This window comes from Adiantum capillus-veneris, chromosome 26 (assembly GCF_014529385.1).
Source record: "Adiantum capillus-veneris isolate H3 chromosome 26, ASM1452938v2, whole genome shotgun sequence".
Classification (NCBI taxonomy): Eukaryota; Viridiplantae; Streptophyta; class Polypodiopsida; order Polypodiales; family Pteridaceae; genus Adiantum; species Adiantum capillus-veneris.
In genome coordinates this window covers 139,383,505-139,404,450 of record NC_140956.1, presented here as the reverse complement: position 1 = coordinate 139,404,450, position 20,946 = coordinate 139,383,505, and the positions used below count along the sequence as shown (strand labels likewise).

At 46.8% G+C, this 20,946-nt stretch overlaps 1 protein-coding gene across 2 annotated transcripts in view; it reads right to left on the bottom strand.

The window, feature by feature from the left end:
- ABCB26 (transporter associated with antigen processing protein 1) overlaps positions 1 to 20,946 on the bottom strand; it is a 47,138-nt gene that overhangs the window by 12,962 nt on the left and 13,230 nt on the right. Inside the window, exons 2-11 of one of the 2 annotated variants that reach the window (XM_086502087.1) lie at positions 8,411 to 8,538; positions 8,209 to 8,251; positions 8,078 to 8,122; positions 7,876 to 7,998; positions 7,672 to 7,775; positions 7,539 to 7,593; positions 7,360 to 7,430; positions 7,142 to 7,244; positions 6,999 to 7,049; positions 6,839 to 6,908 (exon numbers count right to left, since the gene is read on the bottom strand). In XM_086502087.1, coding sequence (XP_086358213.1) covers positions 6,839 to 6,908; positions 6,999 to 7,049; positions 7,142 to 7,244; positions 7,360 to 7,430; positions 7,539 to 7,593; positions 7,672 to 7,775; positions 7,876 to 7,998; positions 8,078 to 8,122; positions 8,209 to 8,251; positions 8,411 to 8,538 — 793 coding nt within the window. Of the gene's footprint in view, positions 1 to 6,838; positions 7,050 to 7,141; positions 7,245 to 7,359; positions 7,431 to 7,538; positions 7,594 to 7,671; positions 7,776 to 7,875; positions 7,999 to 8,077; positions 8,123 to 8,208; positions 8,252 to 8,410; positions 8,539 to 20,946 lie in introns of both variants that reach the window. The other variant, XM_086502086.1, reaches the window with a different exon arrangement.

The following is a 20,946-nucleotide window of genomic DNA, read 5'->3' as shown; positions in this document are numbered from 1 at the left end:
AGTAGTGACATCTGAGCACCCCCTGGACTATGGTGTAGAAAGGCCCAGGGCGTCAGAGTCGAAGAAAAGCCTCGCGGCGCTCCCGCATGCGGTCGGAGCTTCCCTGTAGTCCCTCAAGCTGTCCTCTGAGAGTATGGATCAGCTCTAGCCAAAAGTCACGAACAGTCTCTTCTGGTGGCACAGGACGAGCCTCAAAGATGCGGAAACAGCGGGCCCGCCAGATGAACCAAAGAGCTAGGCCGCTGATGAGCTCCCAACACTCCTCTCTCTCACTGCACCACTCCTGTGGAGTAATCTCTGTAGCAGGCTGGAGTGTAGGTCGCCCCCCCTGTATCACTATCATCCTGCTGGTGGAAGATAGCTCAAACTGAAGTGCTGGGCCCGTGAGGGTGGACCAAGCCGCTGCCCCCCAAGTGTACTGTCGAGCCGTGGAGAGGGCAGGCATCAGCCGAAGAACACGTAGCCACACCTGCTGGGCCGAGGGACAGTCCCAAAGACAGTGACGCTCACTCTCCACCAACTGGTCACAGGCTGCACATGCGGCCAAGAGACCACTATGCACCAGCCAGCTCCCGCTCCCTACTGCTGTGGCTCTGTGTGCAACCAGCCACTGGAACAAGGTGACTCGCCTCGGCTGTCTGGAGTCCCACAGCCTCTGCCAAAAAGCTGCCAAGAACTCGACTGTGAGGCCCTCCTCCTACCAATGACGTGCTGCAGCGGGGCGGGCCTCTCTCTGTGCTGCAAGTATATGACGTCCAAGCTGAACAGTGTACTGAAAGAAGGGGACGCCTAGGCGGTCGGCAGAAGAGAAGGGTCCCTCCATAGCCACTCACCAGGATCCCACTATACTCGTGCCAGTGGACAACACTCCCAAGCCCATAGCCTCCAGTGTCCAGTCTCAAGAGCTGCTGGGTCAAGGTCTATGACGCAAGTCCTCCCACAGATGCCCACAACTCGGATCCTCTGGAAACAGCACTCTGCTACCTGCGGGGCCTCTACTGCAACTCGCTGTAATCGTCCCCCACCCTGAAGCTCGAAGAACACGGCTGGGACAGTCTCTGAGCAAGCCCTAACTGAAATGAGAACCTCCAGTCGTGTGAAGGCTCCCATCCACCGGGGTGCTACTGGCTCGAGAGGCGTGAGCCACTCAGCTGGAACTCACTCTGAGATGTCCTGACACATGCTCTGCACCCCTCTCATGCCCTGCAACTGGACAGCTTGCACCTCCTCTGACAAACCTGTGAACTCTAGCCAGTCACCTAGAGAACGCGCTGGACCTGCCGCCATGGGACCCCAAGAAACATGAGGCCGACTCCCAACCAAGTGGCCTCTCTGAGTGCTAACCATGGGGTTCCAGACGAGGGGCTGCCGTAGGCGCTCCTCTGTGCACGTCGGCTGTCTCTGCTCTAGGCCACGCCGTAAGAGCTCCCATGATCAAAGCAAACTCATAGCGAATCTGTCCTCCAGTCTCCTGCTCAAACCAACTCGGCGCAGCTCTGAAAAGATCCATCTGGACGAAGGTTGCCAAGGGCCTCCTGACTGAGGCACCCTGGCACGAAGCCTCTGCAACAAGAATTCCTTCCAGGGCTCCTCACCTGGAAGAAGTCCTCTGACGACAAACTTCCCAAGAAGGGCTCTGCTCTGCTGTGCAGGATCAATGATCCCAAGCCCTCCCTGAGAACAAGGAAGTGTGATGACCGACCAAGCCACCTTGGCTCGGGCAATCTGAGTATCGCGACCTGACCAAAGGAAGTTCCTGATCAGCCTCTCTACCTGGCTAATACAAAAACTCGAGAAGATCCAGCAAGAAGTGATGTACCACATAGTCGCCAACAACACCTGGTTGGCAACTACTACTCTACCAGCCAGCGAAAGTCGTGCTGGGCTCCAATGTAACAGCTTTCTCCTGATGGACAGGAGAAGAGGAGCAATCTGCTGCTCGGGGGACAAGTCCAGACCAACCTGACAACCCAAGTACCGAACTGCAGTCCCTGGAGGAATCCACCTGAAACCCTCTCCTGGCATCCAATCTGGCACAAGAGCACTGCCAACCGAGAAAGCCACTGTCTTTCTCCAGTTGATCAATGCGCCCGATGCACAGCAGAAGATCTCCAAAGCCTGCTCACATCTGTGTAGATTGGCCTCCTGGCCCTCTAAGTACAAGGCTGAGTCGTCGGCAAACTCAGCGTCCAGAAGCTCATCTCCCCGTATAGGGAGTGCTAAGCCTCTCAAACCAACCTGCTGTGACACCAAAAATCTGCTCATCGTCTCTGCATAGAACAAAAAGAGAAAAGGGGCAAGAGGACAGCCCTATCTGACCGAACGTGTGAGCATGAAGCGCTCACCTCTACCTCCTGCCAACAGCACCTGACTGTGAGCCTGTCTGTACAAAGCTGACACCCCTTTGATCCAAGCATCTGAGAAGCCCATCCTGCGAAGCGTGCCTAGAAAGTCCCAGTCAACTCTGTCGTATGCCTTCTCAAAATCAAGAAGAAGAATCACAAGGTCCTCCCCACGGAGCCGTGCAAGGGCAGAAGCCTCCCAAAAAGTGAAGATATTGTCAAGGATACTGCGTTCCTTGACAAAACCTGTCTGAGTCCCATGTATAAGGCTCTACAAAAGTGGCTGAATCCTCAAACTTAGAGCCTTGGCAAGAATTTTGTAGGCTGAGTTGAGAATGGTGATGGGGCGCCACTGTCGAATCTCATCCAAGGAGCCACCCTCCTTTGGAATGAGGTAAATCAGGCCCTCACTCATGCTATCCGACATCACTCCTGTGTGCAGAATGTACTGAAAGGCACTACAAAGATCTGGGCCAAGCAGGTCCCAGTACTCCAAGAAGAAGCTGGAGTCAGCCCATCCTCACCTGGACAGAAGCGCATCCTATACAAATCGAGCACTCTTTGTCGTTTCAAGATAAATTTCACAACCTGACGTGTTGTATCAATTATTTTGGCGAACCATGTGGTTTTTTCGCTAGTATACCAATCTTTCAGCACCAAGTTTAAGATGTGTGTATTACAACCATTGGAAAACTTGATCGAGTGGCCACCTTCCTTAAACTCTCGAACTTTCTTGCTTTTATCTTCGAGAAAGTCATACTGGTTGGCTTTGTAAAAATTCCTCTTGTTCGCATAAAAGTTTCCGTTGTCAGAGTCTGAACTGTCCGTAGACGAGTCCTCTGTAGAAGTGTCACTCACTGGGCGAGATTTAGCCTTCTTTGCCTTTTGCTTGCCCTTTCCAAAGCGTTGCTTCTTGCTTCGCTTTTTACCTTGTCTGTCTTCTTCGCTTGAATCCGAGGAGCTAGAAGAACTGTCAGAAGAAGAAGAAGAAGAACTGGGTACTCCTTCAAATCGAACACGCTTCTTCCGTTTCTTTGCTTTGTCGAATGTCGACTGACGACCCAAATATCCCGGGAAGTCAGTACCTTTGTTCTGCTTTTTGCCGTGCTTTTTGCCTTTCTTTTGCACGTCGAAAAGCTGAGCAATCCGTGCATCAACCACGTTCTCCAGTTCCTTCTCCGTATATTTCTTGGAGGCAGAAGGTTTCTTGAGAGCGGGTTTCGGGAGTGGTGTTGTGGTTCTCTGCCACTCCATCTGTACCTCTTCCAAAGAGGTCTGGTTCATATATTTTGCCATCTTCGGGTCCTTGGCAAAATTGAGCATCATCTTTGTTGCATCGCTTATCAACTGGCGACGCTCTATCTCTCGCCGCTCCGCCTAAGTAGGCCAAGGCGGGCCATAACTCTGTGCCTGAATCTTCGTTGTGATCCCAGCCCGCATCTCCAGATGCAGAGGGAGTCGACTGATCATTGCCTGAAGCCATAGGTGCCGCGGAAAAAAAATTCGGAGATCGGATTTCCCGTAGAAGAGAAATCGGCCGTGCTCTGATACCACTGTAACAAACTTGGACACTCCAAGTCAAGAATCAACCGCGACAGCACCAAATAACCACTTCAAAACAATTCACAGATCACAATAGATTTGCACTGGCCCGGCGGAGTTCCGTGCCTAGAGATATTGGCCCCAATGACTGGCGCCCCTTTCGGTATTTCTTTTTGCATTAATCAATCATCAAAGTACAAGAGAGCGGTTAGGGTTTCACTCTCAGACTCTGCGTCCAGATGCTCTGAGAAGTGAGGCCCTCACCACTAATTTAAAGGTTACAAGGGATGCCCAAAAGCAGAGCCCCAAAAGCTTTTAAAATCAAAAGCATCAGTTCTCTCTCTCTCTTGAGAGTCTTTTCTCTTTTTTTTATAAAAAAAAGCAAAAGCAAAATTCGCGTCGCTCATCATTTTCCAACAAAAAAAAAAAAAAAAAAAAAATTTTTTTTTTTTAATAATCCGCCTCCGCGATTTCCGGAATTTAGGGTTTTTGGCAAAAATTAGGGTTTGCAGGAATTTTAGGGTTTCTGGCAGAAATTAGGGTTTTTGCTGTCCGCCACGTCATCACTTTGTGACACCAGGCTGTCGCTGTGGCCCCTGGCGTCGACGGCCACGGGCCTGCTGCCACCCCTCCTCCGCTGGAACCCCAGGCTCGGAGGGTGGCGCTGAATCTGTGCGCTGTCGCTGGCTGTGGCTGCGGCCCAGCCTTGGCAGGCTGGGGCTGAGGCTGAGGTGCGGGTCGTGGTCTCCTCCGTGGATAGGCCTCCGCTAGGTGGCCCATCTGTCTGCAAATGAAGCACTGGTTCGGGGGACCCGAGTACTCCACACTCTGCCTAAACCAACCCCCACTCACCCGAGGCAGAAGGATGACCTTCGGGAGCGTGTGGGTATCTCTGACCAAAACTCGAACAGAAGGGATGCCAACCGCCTTGGCAGCTACTGATGCTGCCGTACGAGGTGTCTCCAGGACAGTCCCGATGGCGGAGCCAATCCTGGAGAGAAGTGGAAGGTACTCCCTCCGTAAACCCGGAAAGTAGACTGAGATGGGGATGTCCGCCTCCTCTACTAGCACATCCGAAGTCGGGTCAAAACCATGTCGCCACTGTCGAAAGTGGGCGCGTGATGCTCGGATGGCCAATGGACTCATAGCTATGACCTTGGAGGCCATCTCGGAAGTCTCGAACTCAATCTGGTAGTACCCCCGTCCGAGAATCTGGACATCCAAGATCTTGCCCACCTCTGCGAGGAGGCGGGCCTGGAGCAGGTCTCGCAGCTCTCCTCTGCTAGGACGAGTGCCGAGAACCTTGCAGATGACAGAAGTCGCCTGCAAGCGTTCTACCTCTGCGGCAAGGCTCGCTTGCTCTGTCGGCGAGAGAGCAAGTCGAATGGTGGGCTCAGCGGGGTCGGGCGAGGGGGCTTCAGGCAAGTCCCTCTGTGGTGAAGCTGGAGCCTCCATCTGTGTCTACTGCTAAGTTGAAGAAGCGGGCGGTGAAGAAAAAACCTGCAAACAAGTTAGCCAGGCACTTTTCCGAAGAGAAAGTGTTGCCGAGCCAGGTGCAGAGGGCCTTCGGGAGCGGAGAGGATGGGGGGGGGGGGGGGGGGGGGAGGGCGAAGAGGGCAGCCGTGTAATGTGCGGGTGCACAAGCAGCAGCGAGCGGGGGGATGGAGTGGGGAAGGCAAAGCGAGAGGAGGGCAGCGGGCTGCGGGCAGCCTTTGGGGCAGCGCGCAGACAGGGGGGGGCAGCGGGAGGACTGAGGGGCAACGCGCAGGGGCTGAAGGGGGTGGGGGGACAGTGTGTGTGTGGTGGGGGGGGGGGGGGGGAGGAGGGTAGCGATGGCGCAGCAAGGGGGGGGGGCGAGCAGCAGTAGCGAGCAACCCAAGGGCTCCCTCTGGAACCGATCTTCACTAGCTTTGAGCTCCAAAAAACAAGGGTATATGTGGATTGACACTGGAATTGCCACAGTGAGGAGGGCCCACCATCTAGCTATTTTGTGAAAGGTGCAAAAGAAAAAAGATGACTTCACACAATGCCATAGTCTGTGAGATACATACTTTGGGAGTAACCCAAAAGAGGAATTCAAGGCTGCACATCCTAGGAAAAGGGGCCTTAAATTATTGCAAGCAAGCGTCTAGATTCTTCGTGCCCAAGTTCACCTCGTAAAGCTTGCGATCCTGTTGACCAGTATAATGTGCGTCCAAAAGATCACATGAAAGGTATCCAAGAGTGGGGGATGGGATGTAGTCCAGCCCATCACGCAAGTGGATACACCCTAGCATTCTATACATGCATAAGAGAGGCAAGTGTAAAATATGTGTGTCATCACTCCGACAGGTGCTTCCACATCTCCTCCAACTATGCTTGAAGCACAGCTATGAGAGCAAAAACATGTCCCAGAAGCAAGAGTGAAGAACCAACTAACATAGTCCATACGTGTGTGTGGTCTCTGTGCATTATCATCTTTGTAACTAATGGTCATGCACTTAATATTCAAGACATCAGGCATTTACACAATTTCTCCACCGGCAATCAAGTTCCTCAATTTACACGACCGGAAAATTTCAGAAATCCAACCTTCCAAGCATGCAAAGCGAACAGCCAAAATCATCAAAAATTAAGAGCCAACCTATTCCAGGCATTGCTTTAGCTGGTCAGTGAAAATGACTTGCTTGCAAGCATTATTCCTTGTTTCCCTCCAATCAATAATAACTTTTCAATACATTATTACAAGCACCTGGAGAAGGTGCATTAATTTGCTCCCATAAAAAGAGTTGCCGAAACTCAACTGGCAGAATTTACTGATAATCATGGTATGTCAAATACTGTAACAGCCTCACTGTTTAAACCTGAGGAGCAGTCAGTCAATTGGACAGATTGAAGGTCACACTAGCTGAAAACAAGCACACCTGACAGTTTATCTAGCTACATCTAAACCCATGGTTGACAAACTCACGTACCTCCATTGATGAGTTGATTACTAGGAGGCAAATCCATCAGTTCAAAAACTTTCTCACTTGAGCCAATTGCCTGCATCAACGAAGCCCAATGATCTCCTATCCACCATGTCGAGTGAACAACCCACTCAGAATATAATATGAACTTGGTGAGCTGCTCAGCTGTGATGTTACCCATCAGAACATAGCTTCCTCCAATCATTAATGCAATCACCTACAAAATAAGCCCCTGGACATGAGAAGGATATCTGTGAATGCCCACAGAGCATACATTGAGACAACAAGGTCCAAATATCAAGGGTGTACTTGAGTTGCATTGTAAAGAGTGTTGGAACTCCAGTTCCACAAACCATAGGCCACATTTTGACGAAGATTGACATTAATCAGCTTCTCTAACCAGTTACTATACCTGCAGTCATTTTGAAAAGATCCAGGTAATTTCAATACCATGAGCCAATGGCGGTAACAAAAAGCCCAAAAAAAAGGTAGAAAGTGCCCATAAAAAAAATAAAACCAACCTTCACCTTGCAAACTCGTGCTTCTCAGTTCCAAATGTGCGAACTACTCTTGCCAGTGAGAGACTCTCCTCTGCCACCTAACAAAGTCAAGCAATGCAGTGCTATGTGAATGCAAAACTTATGTCATGCTTCGGGTGGCCAAATTCAAATACCAGACATCTTGCAAATCAATGTTCTGCTACAACCTCATTGGCTGAGGCAACCAAATCTTGGGCACATCTTGCAGCCACTCTCTGATATCTGCAATATGAGATGTTTATCCATCAATCCTTTATTCCAACAGACCAATGTCTTTGCCAATTGCTTGCAGCTTCATACTTTCCATAATAGACCATAGTGCACCACATAATTGTGCAGATAGTGATTGTAGAAAGCGCCAATGGCAACGATATTCTTGACAAATATACCAAAGACCCTAGGCCCTGAAGAAAAGCCAAGATTGGGTGAGCATGAAGTAAGACAGTTTTTTCCTCTCCTCTTCCAACATATAACAATACCCAAACAGAAGAGAGAACAAGTTACCTGAAGAACATTCCTTAACATAATATTTAGATCTTTGCTTATGATTTGGGAAACTTGCTGGCAATCTGATCCTAACCTGCTTGTCAGGATCCCTACAGCTTCTTTGTCAAAAAAGGATATATCCTGCAAAACCTTAATGGAAGTAAGAACCAAAAAAGTCTACAGTACTCTTCTTTGAAAGGAGATAAACGCCAACTCCTGCCTGATTTAGCATCGTGGAGAAAAGTTTGTCCCTCATACGCCTCACCTGAAAAATTGATCTGTATTGTTCACTGCAGCACAAAGCTATTATGGAATGTTCACCACTGCAAGCAGACGTAGACATATGCTTACCAAAATTTGATTTGAAACACCAAAACATCCACCCCGCAACCCGCTGAAATCAAAACATTGCCACGAAAAGTTACACCTGAACATATGTTAAGGCCACTTGAACATATGTTAAGGGATAATGGTTACAAGCAAAATGGTTTGCAGATATTAATGAGAGCACTTTAAGCTTTGACTCTTTTTGAGGCAAGGAAGAGTGTCTGACCTGAATAATCCAAATGCAATGCTCAAAATGGCGAGACGTTTTGCATTTTGAACAAACTCATGTTTTAGACCACTTTGAGCAGAGAAAATGGTAGCTGTTACATAATGTGGTATTGCGATTTCTGAGAACTGCAATATGTGCAGACAAACAATCACATTCACAGTAGAAATGAGCAGAGACTTCTAGTCTTGCACAAAATAATACACAGTTTGATAAGTTCAAAGAAATCAAGCAAGAGGCGCCTCCTCAGTGCTAAATGTATCAAATAGTTCATCTGCTGGTCAATGCTAGCATGTAAAAGCTCCTCAAAGTTGAAAAGCAGAATGAAGGCTGATAACTGTTTGTATATTTCGGGAGGATGCAGTACACGTATCTTCTATAGATGCTGATGCAAGAGCATGTGCTGTAACTCATCCTGGAAGGACTCTGATGCAACCCCCTTGCCCGCCCCCGCTGAGCTCACTATGTCTTTTTGTAATGTCAAAGAAAAAATCGAGCCTAGCAACTGAGGTCAACCATCCCTTAGATTATCTGATAACCCAAGAGCAACACTTATGCAAGAGCCGCATCCCGCATTGTGGTCATTTACTTGGAAGTCGCTCTGAGACTTTTTGGTCAGCTGGTTTTTTGTAATGTGCAGTGGAAGAGATTAATGGTGCGGAATTGATGGTGAATGCTCAGGATGAGTGCTCAGTGCGTACTCAAGGTTATTATTACTTTGTGAGAGTTCCTTTTACTTCATGAGAGATGTGCAAAGACTAGAGAGAGAGAAGAGAATGATACTATGAGTGAAGGTTCTTAGAGAGAGAGAGAGAGAGAGAGAGAGACTAACACTAGATGGGGTCCCAAACCCCCCTCTAAGGGGCCCCCTCTCTATCCCTAGAGAGGTATTTGCTTTAGATTGCACAAATGTTGATACAATAGTCCTAGATGCTGATGGGATCTTGCTATTGATGCTTGGATCTGCGAGGCTAGGGGCAGAAAATGCAAAATGCTAGGGGAACTGATGGGGATCTGCAACCTTCCACGAGGTTATGGCTGATCTGCTATGGCCGATACCGAGGATGGGCTGAAAACTGAAAAACGCTCACTGATCTGAGGCTGAATCTGAAAACGCTGGTCTAACTGCTGGATTTGTGACAGTAGTTTCCAAGAAAAGAAAGACAAGGATACACGACCCCGGCTCACTCTTCGAGACAGGGCCAATTACATCAAAGAAAGGAAGTGTTTTGGTTGCGGGGAACATGGGCACGTCTCCGCAAAGTGCCGCAAAAAGGCACAGCAAGAACAACATGAAGATAGGCCAGAGAGTTCGAGAGCAACAGAGGAACGTGGCAGAAAAGGCAAGATGAAAGCAGGACTGGTTTCAGATTGCATGGGTACTGACCCAAGCATGATTGATGAAAGTACAAAACTTTATCGAGCTTGGGGCAAAGTGAAAGATCAAGAAGCCCTGATTTTCTTCGATGGAGGAGCCAAGGCCAACTTCATTTCTCCCGAATTGGCAGCACGGCTCAAGATTACACCCGATAGGATGGGACACCAGCAGAGGCAGTTCTAGCGGCACCCGGACGGGACATAGCCATTACACCTGTCGTTGGCAAACTTCGATTGCATTTTTAAGGGTATTTTGGGCATGAGGACTTTTACATAATGCCCTTGGAAGGTTGTGACGTCCTCCTAGGAGTCCCTTTGGTACCATAAGAACAACGCCGTGGTCGATTATAGGGCAAAGAAAGCGACTTTGACAAATGAAAAGGGTCTTATCTAGCCCAGTATCTCACCCTACTGCTCTCCAATGTTGTTGGTTTTAAAGAAAGACGGATCTTGGAGAATATGCATTGATTAGAGAGCTCTCAAGAAAATCACCATTAAAAACATATTTCCGATTCCAAGGATCGATGATATTCTTGACCGACTACAAGGATCCTCCTGTTTCAGTAGAATTGATTTGAAAAGCGGATATCATCGTATCAGAATCGCGCCAGGAGATGTCTACAAGACAGCCTTTCGGACGAGCTTCGGTTTATATGAATTTTTGGTGATGCCTTTTGGCCTTACCAATGCTCCAGCGACTTTCAAACGAATGATGGATAGGATTTTCAAAGAGTACAGATTGTTTGTAGGCACTTTCTTTGATGACATTATAGTCTTCTCCAAGGATGAAGCAGAACATAGATACCATCTTCTTCAGGTCTTTTAGGCATTGCGAGATCACAAGTTAATTATCAATGCCAAAAAGAGTGAATTTTTCTTGCCGGAGATACACTTTTTGGGACACATCGTCTTAGCAGTAGGAGTACAAATGGACCCGGCCAAGATTGAGACTATACATGATTGGCCCGATTTGAATAATGTTCATGAAGTTAGAAGCGTCTTGGGCTTATGTTCTTACTATCGGCGGTTCATTCAAAAATTTACAAAGGTAGCTTCCCCTTTGCACATTCTGACACAGAAAGGAGTCCCTTTCTCGTGGGAACCACAGAGGTGACTGCCTTTTAGACATTGAAAGAGAAATTGACTTTGGACCAGTATTGACTTTGCCGGATTTGCAAAAGTCATTCGAAGTGTATTGTGATGCTTGTGGTCGTAGTCTGGGTGCGGTCTTAAATGCAAGGAGGCCATGTGATTGCCTATGAAAGCCGATTGTTTTCAAGGCAAGAATTGATAGCACAGATTTATGAGAAAGAGCTATTTGCAGTGATCCATGCTCTTACTCAATGGGGACATTACCTATTCGGAGCCGATTTTACGGTCTTCACTGATCATCAGAGTTTACGCTACTTCTTGTCACAGAAGCAGCTTTCGGAAAAGCAGATGCGCTGGGCTAACATCTTGTCACAGTTTTACTTCCAGATTGTCCATGTTCAGGGACAGAAGAACTTGGTGGCAGATGCTTTGTCCCGGAAGCCGTTAGTCTTGGCTATTTCCGCGATTCATCATAGAAGCTTCCAGGACATGATTGATCGTACGCCACAGATCCAGATTTTTCGGATTTATTCACTCGAATACAGAATGGGGAGGTAGTAGCGGGATGGCTACTTAGTGAAGAAAATGATATTTTGCGTTACGGAGCCGTTGAGGGAAAAGGTTCTGAATGAATGCCATTGTCCTCCTTTTATGGGTCACCGCGGCATTGACACCACCTTGAAAGGTGTGGACCGTTACTTCTTTTGGTTAAGACTCAAGAAGGATGTGGACGACTTTGTACGCAGTTGCTTGGTATGCCAAAAGGTCAAGTTTGACAGGCATAAAGCCCAGGGATTGTTACAGTCTTTAACCATTTCCATCCGCCCCTAGGAAAGTATTGCTATGGATTTCATTTTTGATCTCCCAAAGACACAGAGTGGGCATGATGGCAGTTGGGCTGTCATCGACAGATTTAGCAAGCAAGCTCACTTTATTCCAGTGAAGAAAACAGTCAAGCCGGATCATTTAAAAAGACTATTCATTGCACAGATTTTAACATTACATGGCACGGCTGAGACAATTGTGTCTGACAGAGATCCCCGATTCATGAGTTCATTTTCAAATGCTATTTGGAAACACATTGGCGCACGGTTGCAATTCTCGTCATCTTTCCACCCGCAGACAGATAGGCAATCTCAGATTGCAAATCCAGTCATACTGGATTTATTCAAGTGTTACATTTCTAATCAAAAGACTCAATAGGAAAAAAAATTGCCCTTGGTAGAATTTGCCTACAACAACACGATCCACTCTTCGATGGGAAAGGCGCCATTTGAGATCATTGAAGGTGCTGCGAAGGTTCTACACTTCTTAGCACAAAAGATGAGATTTTTGACTGCTTTTGCCAAGGTCCGGGAGGCTTTAGCGAAATCTCGGGAAAGACAGACGAAGTCAGCAAATCGACACCGACATGATTTGAAATTAAAGGAAGACGATTGGGTGCTTTTACGTTTTGAGAAGACACGCCTAGGAAAGAAAAAGGGAAAGGAGCGGATTTTTCCAAAGCTTAGCATGAGATACTATGGCCCTTTTCAGATAAAAGAAAAGATGAATGATGTCTCCTTTAGACTGAAGCTGCCCGATACTTGGAAGATTCACAATGCATTTCATGTGAGTCTATTGAAGCCTTTTAAAGGCGATGTGCCCGATGATGGGGAGCCAGATGAGCAACCCGAAGTGGAGGCAAGTGAGGAGATACTCATTCCAGAACAGATATTGGCACACAAGGATAGAAAGATTAAAGGTAAAGTGATTAGGTGGTTCTTGGTTAAATTCAAGAACTATCCTGCGTTGGATGCGAAGTGGATGGAGGATGTAACAAACTTGGACACCCCAAGTCAAGATTCTACCGTGACACAACAGAGATTCGCTTCAAAACAGTTCACAAAATTGACAAGGCCCGACGTAGTTCCGTGCCCAGAGGTATTGGCCCCAAAGACTGGCGCCCCTTTCGGTATTTCTTTTTGTATTAATCTGTGTTCAAAGTACAAGGGAGCGGACAAGTACTCACTCTCAGACTCTGCGTCCAGATGCTCTGAGAAGTGAGGCCTTGCCCACTTATTTAAAGGTACAATGGATGCCCAAAAGCAGAGCCCCAAAAGCATTAAACTCAAAATCTTTTAACTTTAAAATCAATAGGCCCAAAAGCTGCCATAAAAATTCAGTCAGCGCTTTTTCACGCAAATCCGTATGGAATGCCACGTCAGCACTGCCAGCGTAATCTGCGAGTCCGTATAGCTGCCACGTGTCGGCGCAAATCGCGGCGCGATTTTCGGGCAGTGTCTGTGTGTGTCCGGGGTTAGCTACGTCACCAGTTTGTGCCATACCCCCCTCTTGAGAGCATTGTAATCGCCCTCGATTACGCCTGCAAAACAGACAGAGGCCATAAACTGTCTTAGTAGTACAATGACTGTTAGTACCAACGCACTAGGCACAACACATCTAGCACATGTACCAATCGATAGTCACATCACCGGACATCACTTGACATCACAAGACATCACAATGACAAATCACATTCAAATTCATTCCAAATCTCACACCATGATTAACCGGCAACGTATTTAGTAATCGCATCTAGATCCAGTCGGGACCTCACAGATGTCCGATTAACTAATCCTTATTGCAATCATGTCTATAGAATTTTATGAGACCGAAATGCTGCAGGCATTTCATCTTTCAGTTCTGGCACTTAAACAAATCAAGTACAAATCAATCAATATCATTTTCATTTTCGAAAATTCCAATTCATAAAGTCATACAGCAGAATACTGTCAGCCCAGCAGTATCCCTGAAACCCAAAGAGATATAAGTGACTCTATATCAAAAATCGGGGTAATCTATTGACAAAGGAGCGGAGTGACACCCCTCTTGTACAAACCCGCTGCACTAAATTCACCCATGCTAAAATCGGGGTTCTATCGGAGTAGACTATGCTAAATCGAAGACTTCAAGGTAAAGTTCCACAATATGAGGAGTATCTGCTAGGTCCTCCTCCTCCATCCACTTTGCATCCAATGCAGGATAGTTCTTGAATTTAACCCAGAACTCCCTAATCACTTTACCTTTGATCTTTTTATCTTTATGTGCCAATATCTGTTCTGGAACGAGTATCTCCTCGCTTTCCTCCACTTCGGGTTCCTCATCTGGCTCCCCATCATCGGGCGCATCACCTATAAAAGGCTTCAAGAGACTCGCATGAAATGCATTGTGAATTCTCCCAAGTATCGGGCAGCTTCAGTCTAAAGGAGACATCATTTATCTTTTCTTTCATCTAGAAAGGTCCATAGTATCTCATGCTAAGCTTAGGAAAAAAAAGCCGCTCCTTTCTCTTTTTCTTTCTTAGGCGTGCCTTCTCAAAACGTAAGAGCACCCAATTGTCTTCCTTTAATTTCAAATCGCGACGGTGTCGATCTGCTGCCTTCTTGTGTCTTACCTAAGATTTCGCTAAAGCCTCCCGGACCTTGGCAAAAGCAGGGTCCAAGTCCCTCATGTACTGGTCGGCTTCAAAAATCTTATCTTTCGTGCTAAGGAAGGGTGGAACCTTCGTAGCACCTTTAATAATCTCAAATGGCGCCTTCCCCGTCAAAGAGTGGGTCGTGTTATTGTAGGCATCTCAGATTGCCCATCCGTCTGCGAGTGGAAAGATGACAAGAACTGCAACCGTATGTCAATGTTCTCCCAAATAGCCTTTAAAAACAGACTAGTGAATCTGGGATCTCTGTCAAAGACTATTGTCTCAACCATGCCATGTAATCTGAATATTTGGGCAATGAACAGTCTCGCTAAATGATCCGGTTTGACTGTTTTCTTTACTGGAAAGAAATGAGCTTGCTTGTCAAATCTAACAATAACAGTCCAAATACCATCGTGCCCACTCTATGTCTTCGGAAGATCAAAAATGAAATCCATTGCCATACTTTCTCAGGGGCGGGTGGGAATGGATAAAGGCTGTAAAAATCCCTGTGCTTTATGCCTGTCAAACTAGACCTTCTGGCATACCAAGCAACTGCGTGTAAAATCCTCTATTAGGTGCAGCGGAATGAATGTTGTATTCTCTCAAGATTAGTGATCTTTATTGCTCAAGGTTCCTTTTAGTTCTTAGGGAAAGAGAGAGCTTTCCGTCTTATGGAGAGTGCTATGATCACAAACAAAGTGAGTGGATATTGTGCGTGCAAGTGAATGAGACTGAGAGAAGGAGAGAGAAGAGATACGACACCGAGAGGTTGTAAAACCCTCCTCCGAAGGCCCCACTCTCGTCGGCGAGAGTGATCTACTTTGATTGCACAAAGGTGTACAATGCGTATGCAATGGACTGATGCAATGGGACTATGCCGATGACGACGACGACTTGATGGCTGGAATCTGTGATCTTCTAATCGCTGATTTTCGGGGCTGTTTCGGTGGCTGAAAATGACTGTTTTGACTGCGTTTTTATGGCTGAAAATGGGGGAACATCTGCAACCAACTGGGGGGCTGCTCTGCTACGGTGTCTGAGGCTGAAAACTGTGTGTATCTGCTGCGGTATGGCTGAGAATAAAAAACGCTGAGGTTCCTTGCTGCTGGCCAAAAACGTCAGGCAGTTCTGCATCTGAAATCCAAAAACGCTGGTATGCTTGATTTGCAGATCTGCTAGCGTTAGTAGATTGCTGAAAACGCTGGGAAATTCAGAAAGGCTGGCATTAGCAAAACGCTAAGGGCTGAGGCTGGTGGTCGCGGGAAAACACCTGGGTGATGGCTCTGCTACTAGAGAAGGAAAACGCTAGGGAGATCTGGGGTATGGCGAGGTTGGGAGTCCAAAAAAGCCAAGGTTCTGAGGTGCTGCTAAGAAGTTGCATGTTGAGCGAGAAGCTCCTGCTGCCTCTTCTGCCAGAAAGTGCTAACTTGGGTTTGCTTATATATTAACTTAGCAAAATTGCCCTACCTACTTTTGTTGGAAAGTCACTTAAAAATAATAAGTGAAAATAACCAAAAATAGGAAAATAGGCTAAATGCACTGGAAAATTCCCCTAACTGATGCTAATGGATTCTGATGGGAATTCCGATGATCATGCTGTGTGCAACCAGAGGATATGCATCTATGCTAAGTGACTGGGCATGCACGGTCTACGAATAGACTCACAAAAGTGCCAGATCACTGCTAATCTAAACTGACTGAACTGACGGGAACCCTGCTATGGTGTAGCTTGTCCACGGACACATAAGGTTGGGATGTGTCACGTGACATCCTCACATTCTTCTTGAGTCTCGGCCAAAAGAAGTAACGGTCCACACCTTTCGAGGTAGTATCAATGCCATGGTGACCCATAAATAGTGGACTGTGGCATTCGGTTAGAACCTTTTCCCTCAACGGCTATGTAACGCACAACATCGTTTTCTTCATCAAGTACCCATCCCGTATGGAATATCCCGATACTACCTCCCAATTCTATATTCGTGTAAATAAATCCGAAAAATCTAGATCTGTGGCGTACCGATCGACCATGTCCTCGAAGCTTCTATGATGAATCCGCGAAAATAGCCAAGACTAACTACTTCCGGGACAAAGCATCTGCCACCAAGTTCTTATGTCCCTGTACATGGACAATCTGGAAGTGAGACTGTGACAAGATGTTAGCCCACTGCATCTGCTTTTCAGCAAGCTACTTATAAGGTGCAACGGAAGTGAATGTTGAACTTTGCTAAAGATGAGTGCTCCGAATTGTGCTCAAGGTTGCTTTTACTTACGAAAGGGAGAGCCTTCCGTTCCTTTAGTCAGAGAGTGCAATGGACACAAACAAAGTGGATAACACTGTGAATGAAGGTGCTGAGACCGAGAGAAAGAGAGAGAAGAATACGACACTAGAATGTTGTCAAACCCTCCTCCGAAGGCCCCACTCTCTATGGCGAGAGCGGTCTACTTATGATTGCACAAATCTCTACAACGCTTGGACTTGCCGACGATGTCGACGACGATGAGACGGGCTGAAATCTGAAAATGCTAATGGCTGAAATTTGCAAATCTTTATCTGCTGAATTTTGACTCTATGTCGATGACGATGTCGATGGTGACGATGAGACGACAACGCGCTGAAAACGCAGATGCTGAAATCTGCGTTTTCCGGGCTGAATCTGCAAACTACGCTGGATCTGACCATGTGGCGAGGATCTGCTGCAGGAAGGTGAGATCTGCGAGGTTCGAGGGTTGTTCTGCTGTGTCTAAATACTGAAAACTGAAAATGTTGGTCTATCTTGAGGTTCCGTCGCGGTAGATCTGCAAAATGCCGAGGCTGATATGCAAATCAAAAATGCTAGGGATGATTTTGTCTTGATATGCAAAAACGCTATTGATCTGCTAGTGCAAACTGCTAACGCTAGAGCTAATCTGTGATCTGTTGTTGCCAGGTTGCTACATGTGCAAAAACGTTGGGCTTGTCTGCAATGCTGAAAACGCTAAGTTGTTGATGCAAAAAACGCTAGGTGTCCTGCTCCAAAAACGCTAGGTGTCCTGTGGGGGGTCTGCTGAGAAGGTGTCTGTTGAATACACGGTTCCTGCTGCCTCTTCTGCCAGAAAGTGCTAGCGCTAGGTTTACTTATATACTTGCTTGCTAAAATTGCCCTACCTAGTTCCCAACAAAAGTCACTTAAAAATAATAAGTGAAAAATGGCTAAAATCGGGAAAATAGGTTGTGTGCAGTGGAAAATGCTCTTGATGGATTTTGATGGTAATGCTGATGATCATGCTGTGTGCAACCAGAGGATATGCATCTACTCAAAGTGTCTGGACATGCACGGTCTGCGAACAGACTCACAAAAGTGCTAGAACACTTCCTAAGCTAGGCTAACTAAACTGAATTGAACCCATGTCGTGACGTAGCTTGTCCACGTACACATAAGGTTAGATGTGCACGTGACATCCCCTCCTTTTCAAAGTGAGGTACTGGTACCAAACTGTATGGCGTTGAGGGAGATCGCCAACAATGTCTGGAATCCTGGAAAGGACTCTTCGCCGGCCCACTCTGATGTGTGGGTCATGCGATTCTTGAACTTCATAAAGGTCTGCAACGCTTGCTTCTTTGGGCCACGCCGAAAGCGACAAAGTCATATGTGGCTCCTTCAATGCTTCAACTTTGTCTAGAGTCACGCGTCTACCTTCTTCAAGAATCTCTGAGGATGAAAATTCCTAAATGCAAATGAACAAAGTGATGGATTGCCAAACCGTTCATCAAACATACGCAAACAATGGGGTCGAATCTTGACCTTCTGATCTAAATCAATCAACTATGGCAAAACACAATGGAAATGCCGATGCTTGATGCTCAATCCTTCTTGTGCGCTTTCTGAAACTATGTCATGCCAAGGAAGAGACATGGAATGTGAATTCCTTGGGTGCAAACATTTCATCTTTTCATGAATCATCCGCATACATCCGTGCTCATTCATAAGTCAATCCTGCTCATCGTACAATATGGCATGCCAAGAAGAAGGGATCACATAAAGACGCTGATTAAAATACAGGAAACGATCACGAATAAAACACTCGATCAATGCGTGCTGACTAATCATGCGAACACATAATACTTCCCAGGGAGGTTCTCTGGACCTAGGCTCGAGAGCCAAGATCAGTTCTTCCTGAGCAGGTTCGTTGGACCTCGACTCGAGAGCCGAGATCGGTGCTTCGTGATTGATCGTCTCTGCAATGAGGTTAGCTTCACTAGAGAAAGTATCAACTAATACAACATCCTTGTGAACAATCACATCTTCTTCATGCAAATCATCATGCTTGTCATTATCATGCAGTTCATCATGCTTGTCATTATCATTCAAATCATCATGCTTATCATTGTCATTCAAATCATCATGCTTATCATCATCGTGCTTATCATAATCATGCAAATCATGTGTGTCTTGCTCTGGAGAAGACAAGACTGAGAGAGTCTCCTTCTCCCGAATCCCTTTAAGCTGCGCCTGCACATTAGAAAAGAGTCAGAACAATGCGGCTTTCCTTTCGTTGTGCTCAACGCTCTATGGCTGCCATGCTTTCTTCGTGTTCGCAGGCTATTTCTGCTTTTCTTTCTAAGTGTTCGCGCTCCATTTCGGCTCTTCTTTCTTTGTGCTTGCGATCCATTTCTGCTCTTCTTTCTTCGCATTCTAACTTCCTGTCCATCATCATCTTGTCGAAAGCCTCCATAGGAGTTAGTGCAATCCTTCACGTAGATGGGGAAGAGAGAGGGTCAGTGAAACCGCCTGGTGGGGGAAATTCTTCTTCGCCACCCTCATGCTCATCACCTCCATGCGAAGTATCCATTCCGCTTCGGGTGATGACCATCTACTAAAGTCGTGGGTTCTTAAGTTCACAAGGACCTTGGGTTCGTGCAGGTCTTTGGGTTCTTGAGGGTCTTGAGGTTCTTTGGGGTCTTGAGGTTCTTGGGTTCTTGAGGTTCTTCTTTAGCTTGCAATCTGTGTTAGAGAAGGATCTTCTCTTTACCCGAGCTATACTCTTCCCTGTGGGTGCACCCCTTGCAAGCCTTGCGCTCACACCAAGGTTGCTTTTTCCCATCTCACGTTGATTGGCCGGCCGCTAAGTGCTAAGTGCATGGTCCACTCTCAATAAGTGAAAAGAGGCACAAGGGGACGTTGGACAAGCCCTTCTTTCTTGGAATTCCTGTCACTCTTCAAAAACACGATTAGGAATCGACACGCCCAAGTGGACTTGGGTTACGTGCGACCTCAACAAGCAAAAAAATTTATGTGGTTCTTTCCTTGAGTGATACAGAACACTGCCAAAGCTCTGATACCAATGTAAAGTGCAACGGAAGTGAATGTTGAACTTTGCTCAAGATGAGTGCTCCGAACTGTGCTCAAGGGTTCCTTTTACTTACGGAAGGGAGAGCCTTCCGTTCCTTTACTGAGAGAGTGCAATGAACACAAACAAAGTGACTGGACACTGTGAATGAAGGTGCTGCGACTAAGAGATAGAGAGAGAAGAGAATACGACACCAAAATGTTGTCAAACCCTCCTCCGAAGGCCCCACTCTCTATGGAGAGAGCGGTCTACTTATGATTGCACAAATCTCTACAATGCTTGGACTTGCCGACGATGTCGACGACGATGAGGACGACGACGAGACGGGCTAAAATCTGCAAATCTTGTATCTGCTGAATTCTGACTCTATGTCAGTGACAATGTCAATGGCGATGATGCGACGAGGACGCGCTGAATACGCAAATGCTGAAATCTGCGTTTTCCGGGCTGAATCTGCAAATTGAGCGGGATCTGACCATGCGGCGAGGATCTGCTATGGGAAGGTGAGATCTGCGAAACAAGGATCTCTTCGTTTTCTTCCACTTTGGGTTGCTCATCAGGCTCCCCATCATCAGGCACATCACCTTTAAAAGGTTTCAAGAGACTCACATGGAATGCATTGTGAATCCTCCAAGTATCGGGCAGTTTCAGTCGGAATCTTTTCAGTGATCTGGAAAGGTCCGTAGTATCGCATACTAAGCTTTGGAAAAAGCCTCTCCTTTCCCTTTTTTTTTCTCAAGCGTGCCTTCTCAAAATGTAAGAGCACCCAATCATCCTCCTTCAATTTCAAGTCGCGACGATGGCGATCCGCTACCTTTTTCTGTCCCTCTTGAGATTTCTACAAAGCCTCGCGAACCTTGTCAAAAGCCGTATCTAAGTCTTGCGTATATTCATCCGCTTCAAAAATCTTATCTTTCGTGCTTAGGAAGGGTGGAACCTTCGCAGCACCTTCAACAATCTCAAATGGCACCTTCCCCGTCGAAGAGTGTATCGTGTTATTGTAGGCAAATTCCACCAAAGGTAGGTACTTTTCCCATTGAGTCTTCTGTTCCGAGATATAAGACTTCAATAAATATAGAACCACTGAGTTGGCAATCTCAGATTGCCCATCAGTTTGCGGGTGGAACGATGACGAGAACTGCAACCGCATGCCAATATTCTCCCAAATTGCCTTCCAAAACAAACTCGTGAATCTGGGGTCCCTGTCGGAGACAATCGTCTCAAGCATGCCATGTAATCTGAAAATCTGGGCCACAAACAGTCTCGCTAAGTGATCCGGCTT